The 16,293-nt window shown below is 34.0% G+C and overlaps 1 protein-coding gene and 1 pseudogene across 1 annotated transcript; one reads left to right on the top strand and one right to left on the bottom strand.

Moving 5' to 3' along the window:
- Positions 1-3,144: 3,144 nt before the first annotated feature.
- On the bottom strand, positions 3,145-4,431 carry LOC120136730 (probably inactive leucine-rich repeat receptor-like protein kinase IMK2). Its single transcript, XM_039152692.1, has one exon. The coding sequence runs from the start codon at positions 4,425-4,427 to the stop codon at positions 3,222-3,224; it is 1,206 nt and encodes a 401-aa protein (XP_039008623.1). The 5' UTR covers positions 4,428-4,431; the 3' UTR covers positions 3,145-3,221.
- An 11,412-nt stretch (positions 4,432-15,843) lies between these two features.
- Positions 15,844-16,037, top strand: LOC120136951 (annotated as a pseudogene).
- Positions 16,038-16,293: the final 256 nt, after the last annotated feature.

The raw sequence follows: 16,293 nt of genomic DNA, 5'->3' as shown, positions 1-16,293 counted from the left end.
TTAACTTGTTTTGAGGGAGTTAAGTTTAGATCCATCATTTATATTAAAAAAAATAAATTATAAGGTTGCATAATACGAATCAAGCATATTGTATCGATACCCTACATGAGTGTATCAATACACTTAGAGGAATTAAAAAAATAGATCACAATTATGATATCGATACATTAAACGTACCGATACAGGAGTGCCTGAGTACTGGTACACACTGCCAGTGTACTGGTACACCCTGCCAGTGTACCGGTACACCATGCCAGCGTACCGGTACACCCTTTTCGATTTGGAAATTGGGAATCGGGAATTGGAATGAAAAAAATGATTTCAACATAAGAATTAAGGTGTAGTTGTTCTAATTAGGGTTCTAAAAAGGGAATTTTGGAAATCAATTAGGGAATTCGGGATATATAATTGGAGAAATTATAAAATTAAGGTTAGGGTTTAGGAAATATGGCATTGGGGAAAAAGAATGAGAGGGGCAGTCCCACACCGGTAACCAGGGCCACTGCCGGTGAAGGTGCCGACAGCTGGTGAACGACCACCCACCTATGACGGCTTGGACAAAAAACCAAGTTCAAATCAAATAAAATTAATCTAACTTACCTTAACGGGTTGGTTGCGTGAACGACGATGAATGACTTACATGTCAAGAAGGATGAACAACAACGATTCAATCAAAGGAGTAAGACGAAACCTATGGCGACGGTGTGGGTGGCGGCAACGATGAGAACATCAAAGCTTTTAAAAAAATAAGGGTTTTGTAATTTGGGGCTACTATTTGATCTAATTATAAAAAAATATTAAGAAAACAATGTAATTAATATTATGATTTATTTAAAATTACAATTACATTTTTAACTAAAATATAATTATACGTTGATTACCTTATAATTTTATCGTTTTACAAACTAATTTATCGGTACTCATCGAGCACACAAGAATCCTCCTTTACCTAAATAATTTATTTTACCCATATCTCAACTAATAATCAAAGACTGATTCTCTTTCTAGGTAGGTAAGCACTCCCTAATTATGAGCCTTACCAATAATGTTCACATCAAAATTTTCTTTTTTTTGAAAAACATGTTAAAACTTGTCATAATATTACAGTGTGGCATATATCACAATGATTTCATTGCATTTTGGTGTGCCTTCTTTTTTTAAAAAGATTGATGTCGAATTTTCTTATAGTTTATATAAATAGGAAATATATATTAAAAGAACAATTTTAATAACTAAAACTAAAAGGTGGTTGAAAATCTTAAATAAAATATTTATATTCATTAGTTTATGAGATGTGAGTCATGAATAATATAAATGACAACTCTTTTGACTTGGTAGAAACATATATTCATTAAAAAATAGTGTTATTTTTACAACATTAGGAGCTGCCTGGTAGTGCACGACACCAATCGAGTTCTCTCTTGCTAAGCTAGCCAACTTATCTGCCACAAGTTTTGCCTCTCTATAGACATGACTTGGCTTAACCTGCCACTCACCATACCGCATCTGCTCCCTGATCAACTTCACAATCGCACAACTTCAGTTCGCTCGACTCGTTGCAGAGATAAGATCCACTGCCTAAGCACAGTCAGTCTCGACCATAACTCTCCTAAAACCAAAATCCCAAGCATATTGTGGCACATCATGGATAGCCCACATCTCGGTGTTAAAGAGCCGAACAAACACCTAAACTTCGAGCAAAACCAGAAAGCCAATTACCTTGAGCATCTCGAATAACACCACCCGATGCCGCCATATTATCCGAGCCACCCATAGCACCATCCATATTGGCTTTCACCCAGTTCACGGCCGGTCTTTGCCATCTCGTCAATTCCCTCAATCACCCCCGGCTTAGGTCCTCATTTGAGACAACTGCCACAATTTCTTCCTTAAGTTTCACACATTTTGTAACCAAATCCTCGTACTCACAAAAATCTGATTGAAACACAATTGAGCACCTTCTTTTCCAAATTTATCATAGGCTCATTATGGAGTGACTCTTAAACTCAAAGTACTCGATTCCATGGATGGATCGAGGGATGAGGGCAGTCGCCCCTTGAAAATTTTAAATTATCATATATTTAGATGTTTTTCATTGAAAATTCGTACCTTACCACTTAAAATTTTAAAAGTTTGTCCTCCATAACATAGAATCTCGTGTCATTCTTGTTCGATGTCACTAGTTCAACTGGTTATTAGTTAAAATTTATGTTTTTTTTTTATATTAGATATAGTGTAAAAATATTTAATATTTGACAAAATAATTACTTTAGTTTTTTTTTCTCGAACACTTTAGTCTTAATATTTTATATTAGGATAATATGATCCATAATTGGATAAAAGTTATTAATTAACTAGCAATAAATGTTTAGAATGTGAAATTTTTTTGGTATCCAAAACATATATATATATATATATATATATATATATATATATATATATATATATATATATATATATATATATATATATATATATATATATATATATATATATATAAAGTTAAGTCGATTATAAAGTAGTATCTGTTTTAAACTGTGTTACCTAATTCGCTATTATTGTATTAATTAATATTTTAGAAACCCAAGTAAAGAATAACTCTTTTTATTATTGTATTTTTACTGTTTAATATATTGGTTTAATTATAAATTTAGTCTTTCAACTTTATAAAAACTAAAGAATTATTAAAAGATTATTGTATTTTTATTATTTAACCTATAAATATATTATTAAAAACATTATTAGTGATCCAAAAAAATATCATCACAAATTGTGATGTTTTAAAGAAGTTTACTCCCAACGAACCGAAAACGGTAAAATTAATGAATTGTGAGTGCTCGAATCCGTGACTTTTAAGAACAATAACGATTCTTTTAATTAATGAGATACGTTGGTTCATGCATAATTTTAATATATATTAAATATATAAATGATGAAATGTTCGCATGTTATAATTTTATTTGCGACAATTGTACTAGTTCTTAATTCATACTAGCATAATCTAATAATATATTAATTTTATTATTTTTGGTCATTAAGAGCATATTTAACCACAGAATAACGCTAACAAAAACAGTAAAACACTATAGTATCAAAAAGACAAAAAATAAAATACAAACCAAATAAATAAATGAACCCAAAAATCTCTATTTTCCAGCCTTCTGGTTTTGTATAAAATTTCTTCCCGAAGTACCCCTCCCAAGTTCGTGAAAGTTACGAATCTACCCTTTCCGTTCATTACACTGGACAGTAGGCCTGGTCTTCTCGTTCCCGGCCTTGAAAGGGCACGGCGTCTGTACGGGCGGCACCATGCAGTTATACTGTAGACACAGCGAACTGCTTACAGGAATCTCAGCCGTCGGTTTAATCTCCATCCCGGTCAAATAGTTATGCTGCAAATATAGTATTTGTATGCCGCCGGATAATAACCGGTCTACAATGCTGGCCGGGATCCGATTGGTGAAACGGTTGTTGTTCAGGTAAAGATTATGTACGGTGGAGAACATCGGTGATATCTGACCCGATAGCCTGTTGTGACTTAGATCAACTGTCGAGATTGTCACTTGATCGGCTGGTTGGACGGAACCGGAGAATAAGTTTCTTTCCAACTGGAGGTTCGTAATCGGAAATGAGAACAGCCGGCTGGGAATGGGACCGGGGAACTTGTTCGAACTCAAATCTAGGAAGCTTAACTGGTCGAGCCGGGATAGAAGCCTGTCAACCGGTCCGGTCAGTTGGTTCCATGAGAGGGAGAGGGACTGGAGCGAAGGAGAGAGGAAATCCGGAGCGAGCGAGCCGGTGAGTGAGTTGTGTTTGAGGTCCAACCGGGTTAAGACTCGGGAGAGAAATGGAGGGACCGAACCGGAGAGGTGGTTGTGACAGAGAATAACGTTGGTGAGCTCTGGTAACGCTCCGATGGATCGAGGTATTTCACCGGCGAGCTGATTGTAGCTGAGATCAAGCGTTTTAAGACTTCTCAGTTGGCCGAGAGTCGCCGGGACATTCCCGGAGATAAAATTCCGGCTGATCGCTAAAAACCGAAGCTCCTTCAATTGCGAGATTGACGGCGGCAACGGTCCATATAACCGGCCCGGAACAATAGAAAAGTCAGCAAGAGCAGATAGTTTACCAATGGAAGCGTCGATTTTTCCCGTTAAACCCGGAGAACCGGCACGCGGGTCACCCAGATTAAGTCCCATAACTCTATCGGAATCGCAATGAACTCCAGCGAAGTTACAAGGATCGGAGGTGAAATCCCATGAAGAGAAGAAAGTAGAGCCGGGCAAATCATGTAGGGACTTTCTAATCGACTGTAAAGCCAGAAAATCAAGTGGGTCTAAAATCGCAACAGCCCAGAATTTGCACTGGAACAGAGCAGCCAAAAACAGAGCATAACAAACCATCTTTCTTCTTCCCTGTTTACCCATCGAAAAAACTGAGTTTCCCAGTGAAGCAGAGAGAGAGCTTAAATAAGAACAAAAAGGGAAGATTTTCGGGTTGACGAAGGTGGGATTTTCTTGGGACACAAACGGAAAAAGCTTTTAATGGCGAAAGTATCAGTAATCAAAGATTATATACACTGTACACACATTCAATATATATAAAAAAGAAAAAGAAGCAAAGGACCAAAGAGAAAGAAAGACAGAAGACTTGGTTTTCAATTCTTGATGATTGGGGTTTAAATTTTCATGATTTTGGCTTCAAAGAGAATATGCAGCTTATTTTCTTCAATCTCTGCTGAATGGAACCGGCTAGCTACAAGCGGCGTGAGCGTATATATATATATATATAATGTTTTACTTTTATCATTGTTGTTGTGAATATTTTATTAGTTTGGTTTTATTCTTTACTTACTTCTACTGTTCTGATTTTGTTTCTTTATAGTTGGTAGGTTGGACAATAAACGGTTGTCCGAGCCTACGTGGCATGTAAGAGTTAGGTTCGAGAGACATGTCAGCGGGTAAGGGCGGTGGTTCGAAGCAGACACCACGTGACCATACCGAAGAAGAAAGACACGAGCCAAGAAGCTGACTGGGTTGACATCTCACATGAGGATTACAAGTAGATTGAAAACAGTTAGCTGAAGTATTAAATTTACTTAATTCTAAAAAATTAATACATATATAAAAAAGTGCGAATATTAAATTTTAGATAAAAAAATTATATTATATTACTTAAAAAAACTAAATATATTAAAATTATATTATACACATAAACGTACAAATATTAAAATTTATAAGCTTACAAGAATTTCCGCTTCTATATATATATATATATATATATATATATATTATAGAAAGTGATTAGTTTTATTAAAAATAGAAAATATCTAGAATTACAATAAAGATTTAAAAGTATAACATAAACATAAATAAAATTATAATTATGACATTTTTCTACAAGTATTGACACAAAAATTAGTCACCTAGATCACACAATGACTAAAGAAAGAAAAAGGTTGAAAAATCTAACCAAAATGCTCGAACAAAATAATGAATGTTTGAATCAAGAAGAGGTTGATCAATTACGGACAGTCTATCTCCTTTTATTAATCTTGATTGAGATTATTTCTGATGACTTTTAATGGATGTCAATCGTAGAACTATAATGACTATTTAGGTTGATTAGACTATACAAATCTAATGACCAAACTTTTAATTTTATTGGGTTAACTGTAACCCCCTCAGACCGATGTGGGTAATCCGATCCGATCTAGAGTGTCACATTAGGGACACCTGAGCGACTCATCGTAAAAATAGCGAAAAATTTAAAACTTTTATTAAAACATATAAACTCATAGAATCATTTATAAATACAAAAGTAAACTTTACCAATATTCTGAAATAAAATAGATTTTCAGACTCGTATATAAAACAAAATACAGCCTACATATCCCTTAATCATATGTAACATACTCTGTCAACAACGCCGGAGAAACTCCCTTACTGATGTCAATATTTGCACTAATACTATTCCTTTAACCTGTAATGGTGAGTAACAGAGTGAGCTTTGGAAAGCTCAGTAATATAGAACTACCAGATGATGTTGAAGAACGTGCAGATAAGTATATATTTCCTTATTGATTCAAACATCTATAGATTTATAGGATAAATTGAGGTCCCACTGATATCTCAGGTAGTAACAGACAGTAAGATTTCAGTTCAGAGAAATATTTCGGATGACTGAGTTCAAGAGATCAGAATAAGTTATCTAGTGTGTTCCCGCAAAACTATTGAAAAGATACAGATCTTTTATTTTAAAACATTAGCAGTTTAAAACATATTTTTATTCAAAAACCATATTAATCCCTCGAACCGAACACTCCATAATGTGTAGGTTTCCCAGAACCATACACCCACCTACACAACAAGTAAGGACTTACCCTAAGCACAAAGCAAAGGAGCCTGCAGTAACGGTAAGGTAACTTCCTCCAACAACACCCTCATATAAAACATTTATCAAAAACCATAGTAATTCCTCCAACCGAACACTCCATAATGTGTAGATTCTCCATAACCATACACCTACTTGCACACCTAGTAAATTCCATGATTCCATAAATCAGGAAAAAAATCATATTTACCAATGAAAACAGGAAATCCGATAACACATTTTAGGTAACCATAATTTATAAACCATTAAATTCCATGATTTCATAAATCATGAACAATTCATATTTTTCGATGAAAACCGTAATCAGAGATCACATACCATTTTGCCATGGTTCATAAACCAGTAAATCAATACTTTCGTTAAAACTCGTTTCAAACAAATAAAATCGTCATGTAGTACATGTGGAACACATTAGAGGATCAAAGTATTTATCAGATATTATTCAGAGATACTGGATAATCTTATTGGGCAGAGAAACACGTATCTTCAGTATATTGATAGAATGTCGGAAGTTAGAATCACTATCGGAAGAGTTCATTAACTGTCAGGATCATCAATTATTCAGAATGTGATTTGAGCTGATAAGGAAGAAACGAAGATTCAGAACATTTACAATCTGTGTCGATTGATCGGATTATCGAACAACTCCCAGAACAGATGCTCATCGACTGGTCAATTCATTTTCCTTCCAGGGTATTTACTCTTTAATACCAAAAATTTTTGTCCATAGATCATCTTCAGAATCATCGCTGAATAGATCTTCCAATGGTCTTTATTCATTTTCATGTTTTAACGATATCAGGAAATGCTGGGGTACTTGATTTGTGGTTCATAACCCATAAGAATGGTACACTATGTAAACTCATCAGAGTTTCCAAACTTATCCAGATCACTTACTTAATCCTCAATTGTTGAGGTTACTTAGTTCATTTAGCAGTCAAGTCTATTCTAGTTACTTCGGGGTTTTCCAAGGTAATTCAGACTTTTCTATATTTTGGATATATATTGTACTTCAGTTCAGTTCAATTTGGTATTCGTCATTGATTTGTCTAACGAATATCCACTTCTTAGTACCGAATGCACTCTAGAGTTGAGTTGAGCTGAGTATTTCTAGAATTATCATCGATCGAAACTTGAGGAGACGAACAAACATTCAAGTGGTATATATGCCATTCAGATATTGGCATAGCATTAGCGTTCGTCAACCGGCTTAAGCTGTATTCCATAACTTTTAAAGGCAGTGCAACATCCATGTTTATTTGTATTTCTTAATTAATCTAAGATATTTACTTATTATACCCATAAGGGTATTTTGGTAATTTTGGTGCTCAATGTTAATTCAATCATTTCATAGCTTGAGGATATCCAACCATTCCTGGGTTTGGTGATATTCTTGGGTCATTTCCATTCCAAGGGTAATTTGATCATTTTACAGATCTAGGGTATTTCAATCATGCTCTTCCGTCCGATCCTATTATTTAATTCAAACTTATCATCTATTTCAATTTTTTTTGAATAATTCTGACAAAAGAGCACCCTCAATAAATTGTTCTTCAGGTATTTACTCATAACTCAGAGATTTTCGGGTCAAGTGCCTTCTTAGATTTTACAAACGGAATATAAGGAATTTTCTGTACAAAGATAGGATCTTAACAATTAAATCTATAATTTTTCAGGTTAAGTACGAATTCTCAGGGTACTTTCTCATTCAGAGTCAACTCAGACTATTTTTACCTCTCAAGGGTATTTTCATAATTCTTTAACTAGGTAACTTCGGTATTAAAACTCTTAACAAGGATAAATAGAATTTAGAGATACTAAAGTTAATTGCTTTCCCGGATAATCTCTGAACTTGAAATGATTTCTTATCAAATTTCTAATATCTTGTACAAGCCATCTTGGGGTTATGAATCAGTTATCCAGATTTACTAAGAAAAATAGCATTTTCTATACACATCATTAGTATCATTGGATCAATATGCCTTCTCTAATTACCACTTAAACCGTATTCGGTTCGAGTCCATACATAATCAAACAGGCAAAATAGAGCAATCATAACATCCATGCATTTATCCATTATCACATGTTCCATAAAGCATACAAAGAGGTAGTAAAGTATTACTTCAATTTTCGTGCCATACTGATCGACCATTTAAACTCCATTCGAACGCCATCGATCTTGAAATCAACTTCCAAGAATTCCTCAGATACATATCAATAGAAATTTCATCAAAACCGGAGTTTAATTACAAAAAAAACATATCGAATCAGGTGATTAATCAGTGAAAAATAGCTTACCGAGTTTGAATTTGACGAAACAGACTTCAGAATCGGACTCAGAACGTCGAAAAACATCAAAGATGACTTTTTGAAAATTTTGATTTTTTCGGTCAAGGTCAAAGTCAAACGGTCAACTCAGTAAAAGTTAACGAGTTGCCCAGTGAGTTGACTCAGTCAAGTTGACTCAACGCGGGTCAAGCGGATCGGGCAGGCGGGTTGGATCCGGGCAACCAATTTCAAGCTTTCCACTAGGCGGTGAACTTTCCCCACTCTTAGGGGTAGCACGTGCAGGGCCGTAGAGGGTCAACAAAATTCCACAAAAAATTTTAAAATTATTTTAAGGGATTTTGAGACACTTACCAAGCTCGGTTCACAATTTTGAACGACATAGAGCTCGATTCTAAAACATCGAAAACTTTATCTTCCTCACCCCCTCACACGCCGACGACAACGGAGACAAGAAGGACACCGATGGACTCGGGACGACGTAAGGAACACGATGGTGCGAGAGGTGTCGAAAACAGAGCAACGGTCGACGATGAATCGACGATCAAACGTTTCCTTATATAAGAGGAAATTATTAAAGAAAGAGAAAAAATCATTCATTAATATTTCGTTAGATTTGGGGTTATATAAACCCTTAAAAAGGAAAATAGAAAAATCATGCCATATGTCCTTAATCTTTTGATACTTTGAATTTGAATATGATATTAATCTAAAATTTCACTTTGGTCTCGAATCTATAAATAAATTAATTAATTTATTCCTCGGAAAATTTTAGACCCTATTTTAGGATGTGACAACTCTCCCCTCCTTAAAAGAATTTTGTCCTCGAAATTCAATCATGTCACAGAATTGTAGAAATGAAACTTTCATCAGTTCTTTCATATCTTCAAGTAGCCTTTATAGAAGTATGTGTCCTCTATTAATCCTTAACCAGCTGAGTATACATTCTTGTCAAAACTCTCCCTTATTCCCAATAAAAGAATCTGAATAGAATTTTCCTTGTGGAATCAATTCGACCATGGTTACGAGAATAGGTTCATAGAGTAGTAACATATCCCAATTTCATTTCTGGAGTCAGGTCAAAATTTTTCAGATGAGTAACTCTCGTATTACTCGTGAAGTACCATACAGAATTTAGACAGACGTTACTGGTATTCCTTTATGCAAAGGTAGATCCCAACCGATAGAAAACTTAGGTTAGCTAGTTACAGAGTGGGACTCGACCTTGAAGTTTTGATTTGGAGTGTCACATTAGGGCCACCGGAGTGACCCATTGTAAAAATAGTGGAAAATTAAAAACTTTTATTAAAATATTTAAACTCGTAGAATCATTTATAAATACAAAAGTAAACTTTACCAATATTCAGAAATAAAATAGATTTTCAGATTCGTATATAAAACAAAATACAACCTACATGTCCCCTAATCACATGTAACATACTTTGCCAACAACGCCGGAGAAACTCCCTTACTGATGTCGATAGTTGCAATGATACTATTCTTTTAACCTGTAATGGTGAGTAACAGAGTAAACATTGGAAAGCTCAGTAATACATAACTACCAGATGATGCTGAAGAACGTGCAGATAACATATAAGCATATATTTCCTTATTGGTTCAAACATCTACAGATTTTTAGGATAAGTAGAGGTTCCATTGATATCCCAGGTAGTAACAGACAATAAGATTTTAGTTCAGAGAAATATTTTGGATGACTGAGTTTAGCAAATCAGAATAGGTTATCTAGTGTGTTCTCGCAAAACCAGTGAAAAGATACAGATCTTTTATTTTAAAACAGTAGCAGTTTAAAATATATTTTTATTCAAAAACCATATTAATGCCTCCAACCGAACACTCTATAATGTGTAAGTTTCCCATAACCATACACCCACCTACACACCAAGTAAGGACTTACCCTAAGCACAAAGCAGAGGAACCTGCAGTAACGGTAAGGTAACTTCCTCCAACAACACCCTTACATAAAACATTTATCAAAAACCATAGTAATCCCTCCAACCGAACACTCCATAATGTGTAGGTTCCCCAGAACCATACACCCACCTGCACTACACACCTAGTAAATTTCATGATTCTATAAATCAAGAAAAATTCATATTTTCCAGTGAAAACAAGAAACCCGATAACATATTTCAGGTAACCATAATTCATAAACCAGTAAATTCCATGATTTCATAAATCATGAACAATTCATATTTTTGATGAAAACCATAATCGTAGATCACATACCATGTTGTCATAGTTCATAAATCAGTAAATCAATACTTTCATTAAAACTCATTTCAAACATATAAAACCATCATGTAGTACATGTGGAACACACTAGAGGATCAAAGTATTTGTTAGATATTATTTAGAGATACTGGATAATCTTATTGGGCAGAGAAACACATATCTTCAGTATACCGATAGAATGCCGGAAGTTAGAATCACTATCGGAAGAGTTCATTAATTGACAGAATCATCAGTTATTCCGAATGTGATTTGACCTGATAAGGAAGAAACGAAGATTCAGAACATTTACAATCTGTGTCGATTGATTAGATTATCGAACAACTCCCAGAACGGATGCTTATCGATTGGTCAATTCATTGCCCTTCTAGTGTATTTACTCTTTGATACCAAAAATTCTTGTCCATAGATCATCTTCAGAATCAACAATGAATAGATCTTCCAATGGTCTTTATTTCATTTCCATGTTTCAACGATATCAGAAAATGTTGGCGTACTTGATTTGGGGTTCATAACCCATAAGAATGGTACACTATGTAAACTCATCAGAGTTTTCAAACTTATCCAAATCACTTACTTAATCCTTAGTCGTTGAGGTTACTTAGTTCATTTAACAATCAAGTTTATTTAGTTACTTCGGGAATTTTTAGGGTAATTCATACGTTTCTAAATTTTGGATACATATTGTATTTTAGTTCAGTTTAATTTGGTATTCGTGGTTGATTTGTCTAACAACTATCCACTTCTTAGTACCGAATGCGCTCTAGAGTTGAGCTGAGTACTTCCAGAATTATAATCGATCGAAACTTGAGGAGACAAACAAACATTCAAGTGGTATATATGCCATTCAGGTACTGACATAGCATTAGTGTCGGTCAACCGACTTAAGTTGTGTTCCATAACTTTTAAAGGCAGTGCAACATCATTGTTTATTTGTATTTCTTAATTAATCCAAGATATTTACTTATTCTAGGCGATAGGGGTATTTTGATTATTTTGGTGGTCAATGTTAATTCAGTCATTTCATAGCTTGAGGATATCTAATTATTCCTGGGTTTGGTGATATTCTTAGGTCATTTCCATTCCAAGGGTAATTTGGTCATTTTATAGATCTAGGGTATTTCAATCCTTCTCTTCCGTCCGATTCTATTATTTAATTCAAACTTATCATCTATTTCAGTTCTTTTGAACAATTCTGACAAAAGAGCACCCTCGATAAATTGTTCTTCAGGTATTTACTCATAACTCGGAGATTTTCGGGTCAAGTGCCTTCTCAAATTTTACAAAGGAAATATCAGGAATTTTCTGTACAAAGACATGATCTTAACAATTAAATATGTAACTTATCAGGTTAAGTATGAATTCTTAGGGTACTTTCTCATTCAGAGTCAACTTGGATTATTTTTACCTCTCAATGCCATTTTCGTAATTCCTTAACCAGGTAACTTCGGTATTAAAGCTCTTAACAAGTATAAATATAATTTAGAGATCCTAAAGTTAATTGCTTTCCCAGATAATCTCTGAACTAGAAATGTTTCCTTGTCAAATTTCTAATATCTTGTACAAGTCATCTTGGGGTTATAAATCAGTTATCCAGATTTTCTAAGCAAAACTAGCATTTTCTATACACATCATTACTATCATCGGATCAATATGTCTTCTCTAATTTATCACTTAAATCGTATTCGGTTCAAGTCCATCCATAATCAAACAAGCATAATAGACCAATCATAAACATTCATGCATTTATTCATTATCACATGTTCTATAAAGAATACAAAGAGGTAGTAAAGTATTACTTCGATTTCCGTGCCATATTGATCGACCATTTAAACTCCATTCGAACGCCCTCGATCTTGAAATCAACTTCCAAGAATTCCTCAGATACATATCAATAGAAATTTCATAAAAAACGGAGCTTAATTGCTAAAAACGGATCAAATCAGGTGATTAATCAGTGAAAAACAACTTACTGGGTTTGAATTTGGTGAAACGGACTTCGGCTAACTCAAGATTTCGAAAAACATAAAATATGACTTTTCGAAAATTTTGACTTTTTTTGTCAAAGTCAACGGTCAACGGGTTGACTCAGTCAAAGTCAACGAGTTGACCCGATGAGTTGACTCAGCGCGGGTCAAGCGGGTTGGGTTAGCGGGTCAGATCTGGGCAGCCCATTTCAAGCTGTCCACCAGGCGTTGGACTTTCCCCACTCTCAGGGTGGCGTGTGGGGGCACGTGCAGGGCCATAGAGGGTCGAAAAAATTCTACAAAAAATTCTAAAATTATTTTAAGGGATTTTGAGACACTTACCAAGCTCGGTTCACAATTTTGAACGATGGAGAGCTCGATTCTAAAACATCATAAACTTTATCTTCCTCTCCCCCTCATACGCCAGCGACAACGGAGACAATGAGAATACCGGTGGACTCTAGACGGCGTAAGGAACACGATGGTGCGAGAGGTGTCGAAAACGAAGCAACGGTCGACGATGAATCGACTATCAAATGTTTCCTTGTATAAGAATACATTATTAAAGAAAGAGAAAAAATCATTCATTAACATTCATTAACATTTCGTCAGATTTGGGGTTATATAAACCCTTAAAAAGGAAAATGGAAAAATCATGTCATAGGTCCTTAATCTTTTGATACTTTAAATTTGAATCTGATATTAATCCAAAATTTCACTTTGGTCCCGAATCTATAAATAAATTAATTTATTTATTCCTCGGAAAATTTTAGATCCTATTTTGGGGTGTGATATTAACTACATGATTGATTACTTATATTTATGTTTTGTCCACTTTTTCTCGCTGATTTCAAAAAACATAATATATGGTCACTTTTGTTTTTATTTAATTAAGATGTGGTCACCGCGGGTTAACTTCCGTTAACAATTAACAGATTATGTGATGTGGTATTTTGATAAAATCATATATTTGGTCTCTGATATTTACATATTCTCTCAATTTAGTCTTACTTTTAATAAACTAAAATAAATTTAATATTCTAATCGAATGATACCATATGTCACCATATGGTTTGAGGACTAACTTTATTTTAATTTTATATATTTAATTTATTAAAGTAAAGTTAACCCTTTATTAAAATAAATTAAATTTAAAAAAATAGTAATTGGTTGATGACACGTGGCGCGACACGTATCACCATAGACACATGTTATCATTCGATTGGAAGATTAAATTTATTTTAATTTATTAAAAGTATGACTAAACTGAGAGAATACGTAAATAATATGGATCAAATGTGTGATTATACCAAAATATTTAACGGTATTTAACTCGTGATGATCACATTTTAATTAAATAAAAACAAAAGTGATCATATATTATTTTTTTGAAATAAGTGAGAAAAAGTGAACAAAACACAAACATTAATGATTAATCACGTAGTTAATCCGATCTTACTCTACACATCATGTGGCATTTCTACTAACTTATCTATTAGAAATCTTGTTTATGTGCTATGGCTAAATAGAAATCTGTATTTAGAAAATATGAACCAATCAAGAGCTCTAAGAGATTTCCGAATGCCACTTCCAAAGTATAACAAATATTAAGAATATATTTTAGTAAGCAATTCCTAATAGTGAAGGCTTCGATTCATTATCTGTGAAAAAGACAAAAAATAGGCATTATTGGTGCCCAAAGGCACGTGGCAAATGGACACTGACCTTTTCCTTGGTCCCGAAAGAACAACACTAGAAACAGGGGGCGATGCAATAAATTCTGGATTGAATATATAAAAGCCTGAATTTGGTATAATATAAAAGCCTGTTGCAGCAGACACAACAGCAGGTTCAACTTCGACTGTAAGGTTCAAAATTTGTTGATAATGCAAATGATACAAAAACAAGTAGTTGTGGGGTGAATTTTATGCACTTTCCATTGCATCCCAATAATGGCACTCTATAATTACATTAACTAGTGCAACATTAAAAGAAATCAGTTTATTTTTAGAGGTTATGAATTCGAGCATCAACAGTTGTAGCAGAGTGATTGTGTGTTCATTATCAAATGATTGAAAATATTTTAAACAGATACTACTTTATAAACACCTTAATTTAAAAAAAAAAGCACGATCACTATGATATTTTATTATGTTTACAACATTTTGTAAATATATCTTACAGACACATATACGTAGATAATTCTAGTTTATTAATAAAATCAATCGATGATTTTCATGCATTCCATAATATACGTAGATTGACAAGTACGTGAAAATTTCGATAGTTTAAACTCTGGATATAAATATAAACAAAGATATAAAAGAATAATAAAGATTGATATATTATTTTAATTAACATATATCATTTTAATCGATTTTATATTATTTAAATTATATTGCAATAGTTTAATTAAATAATTTCATATTTTTTTTCTCGTAATTTAATTTTTTTTTGTTCATAACATTTTTAAATAATTAATATTTAGTCTAGTAATTAATATATAAACACTTTTGTTTGATAAATATTTGAAAGGACCGTGTCATATAAAGTAGAAATACTTTCAGTCCAGGTAACTATAAGGCAAACAGAACTCATGAGTGATTACCAGAGAAACATGACATTTTAGTGGTTATAAGGGACCAACCTCTGTTAAATGGTGAGTTTTTGAACTTGAACAAACTTGTGCTGACTCACAGGACCACAATTTATTCATAATATTCACACCACGTTCAAATCACCTAACCATAATATAACAAACAACACAGCCAATTGCCATCACCACCATGGACTGCTGCTGCTGCATCTGCACCCTCTTCCGATTAGTTGACTGGAAGAACAATCTACCCCAAAAACGACTGTTTGTCAGCACCTGAACAAAATACCAGACGGGAAAGGACAGAGCAAAGCCAATGGTATATAAGTTTGAACCAGGACCTGGTAGGGCAAGACCTTACTTGAACAGGATCTGTTCTATAGCCTCGTACTTCTGTATCCTTGAGGCCTGAGGAGACTGGATTACATGTCTGGCTGATGAACCGAAGCAGTGTGATGGGAGCGTTATTATTGGTCTGCAGGCCTTACATTGGGACTGCCTTGGCCGCAGAGGATCGTTCTCGTCTTGTACTTGTCTGACAGGTTTCCTTCTTTTTCTTTTATATTCAAGTGTACAGAATTGAAGGCCCAATGGTTTTGCTGTGGCAACCATTTATAAGCACTTAAAATATTTACAGGAAATAGTAATATCTGAAACCCCAAAACAGCACTAAGCAAAGCAGAAGCTTTAATCTCTATCAGCTCATACAACATAATGTGGCAGGTAAAAGCAATGGATGGTAAAATAAAACCAGATTCAACTGTGGATTTTGGTCCCAAAGATAAAAGCTTTAATTATAAA

This window comes from Hibiscus syriacus, unplaced genomic scaffold (genome assembly GCF_006381635.1).
Source record: "Hibiscus syriacus cultivar Baekdansim isolate YM2019G1 unplaced genomic scaffold, ASM638163v2 tig00110637_pilon, whole genome shotgun sequence".
In the NCBI taxonomy this organism is placed as follows: domain Eukaryota; kingdom Viridiplantae; phylum Streptophyta; class Magnoliopsida; order Malvales; family Malvaceae; genus Hibiscus; species Hibiscus syriacus.
This window is presented reverse-complemented; position numbering and strand designations above follow the sequence as displayed.

What these genes read in the sequence shown, in the direction of transcription:
- LOC120136730 (XM_039152692.1), bottom strand. Translation starts at nt 4,427, where the DNA reads ATGGGTAAACAGGGAAGAAGAAAGATGGTTTGTTATGCTCTGTTTTTG.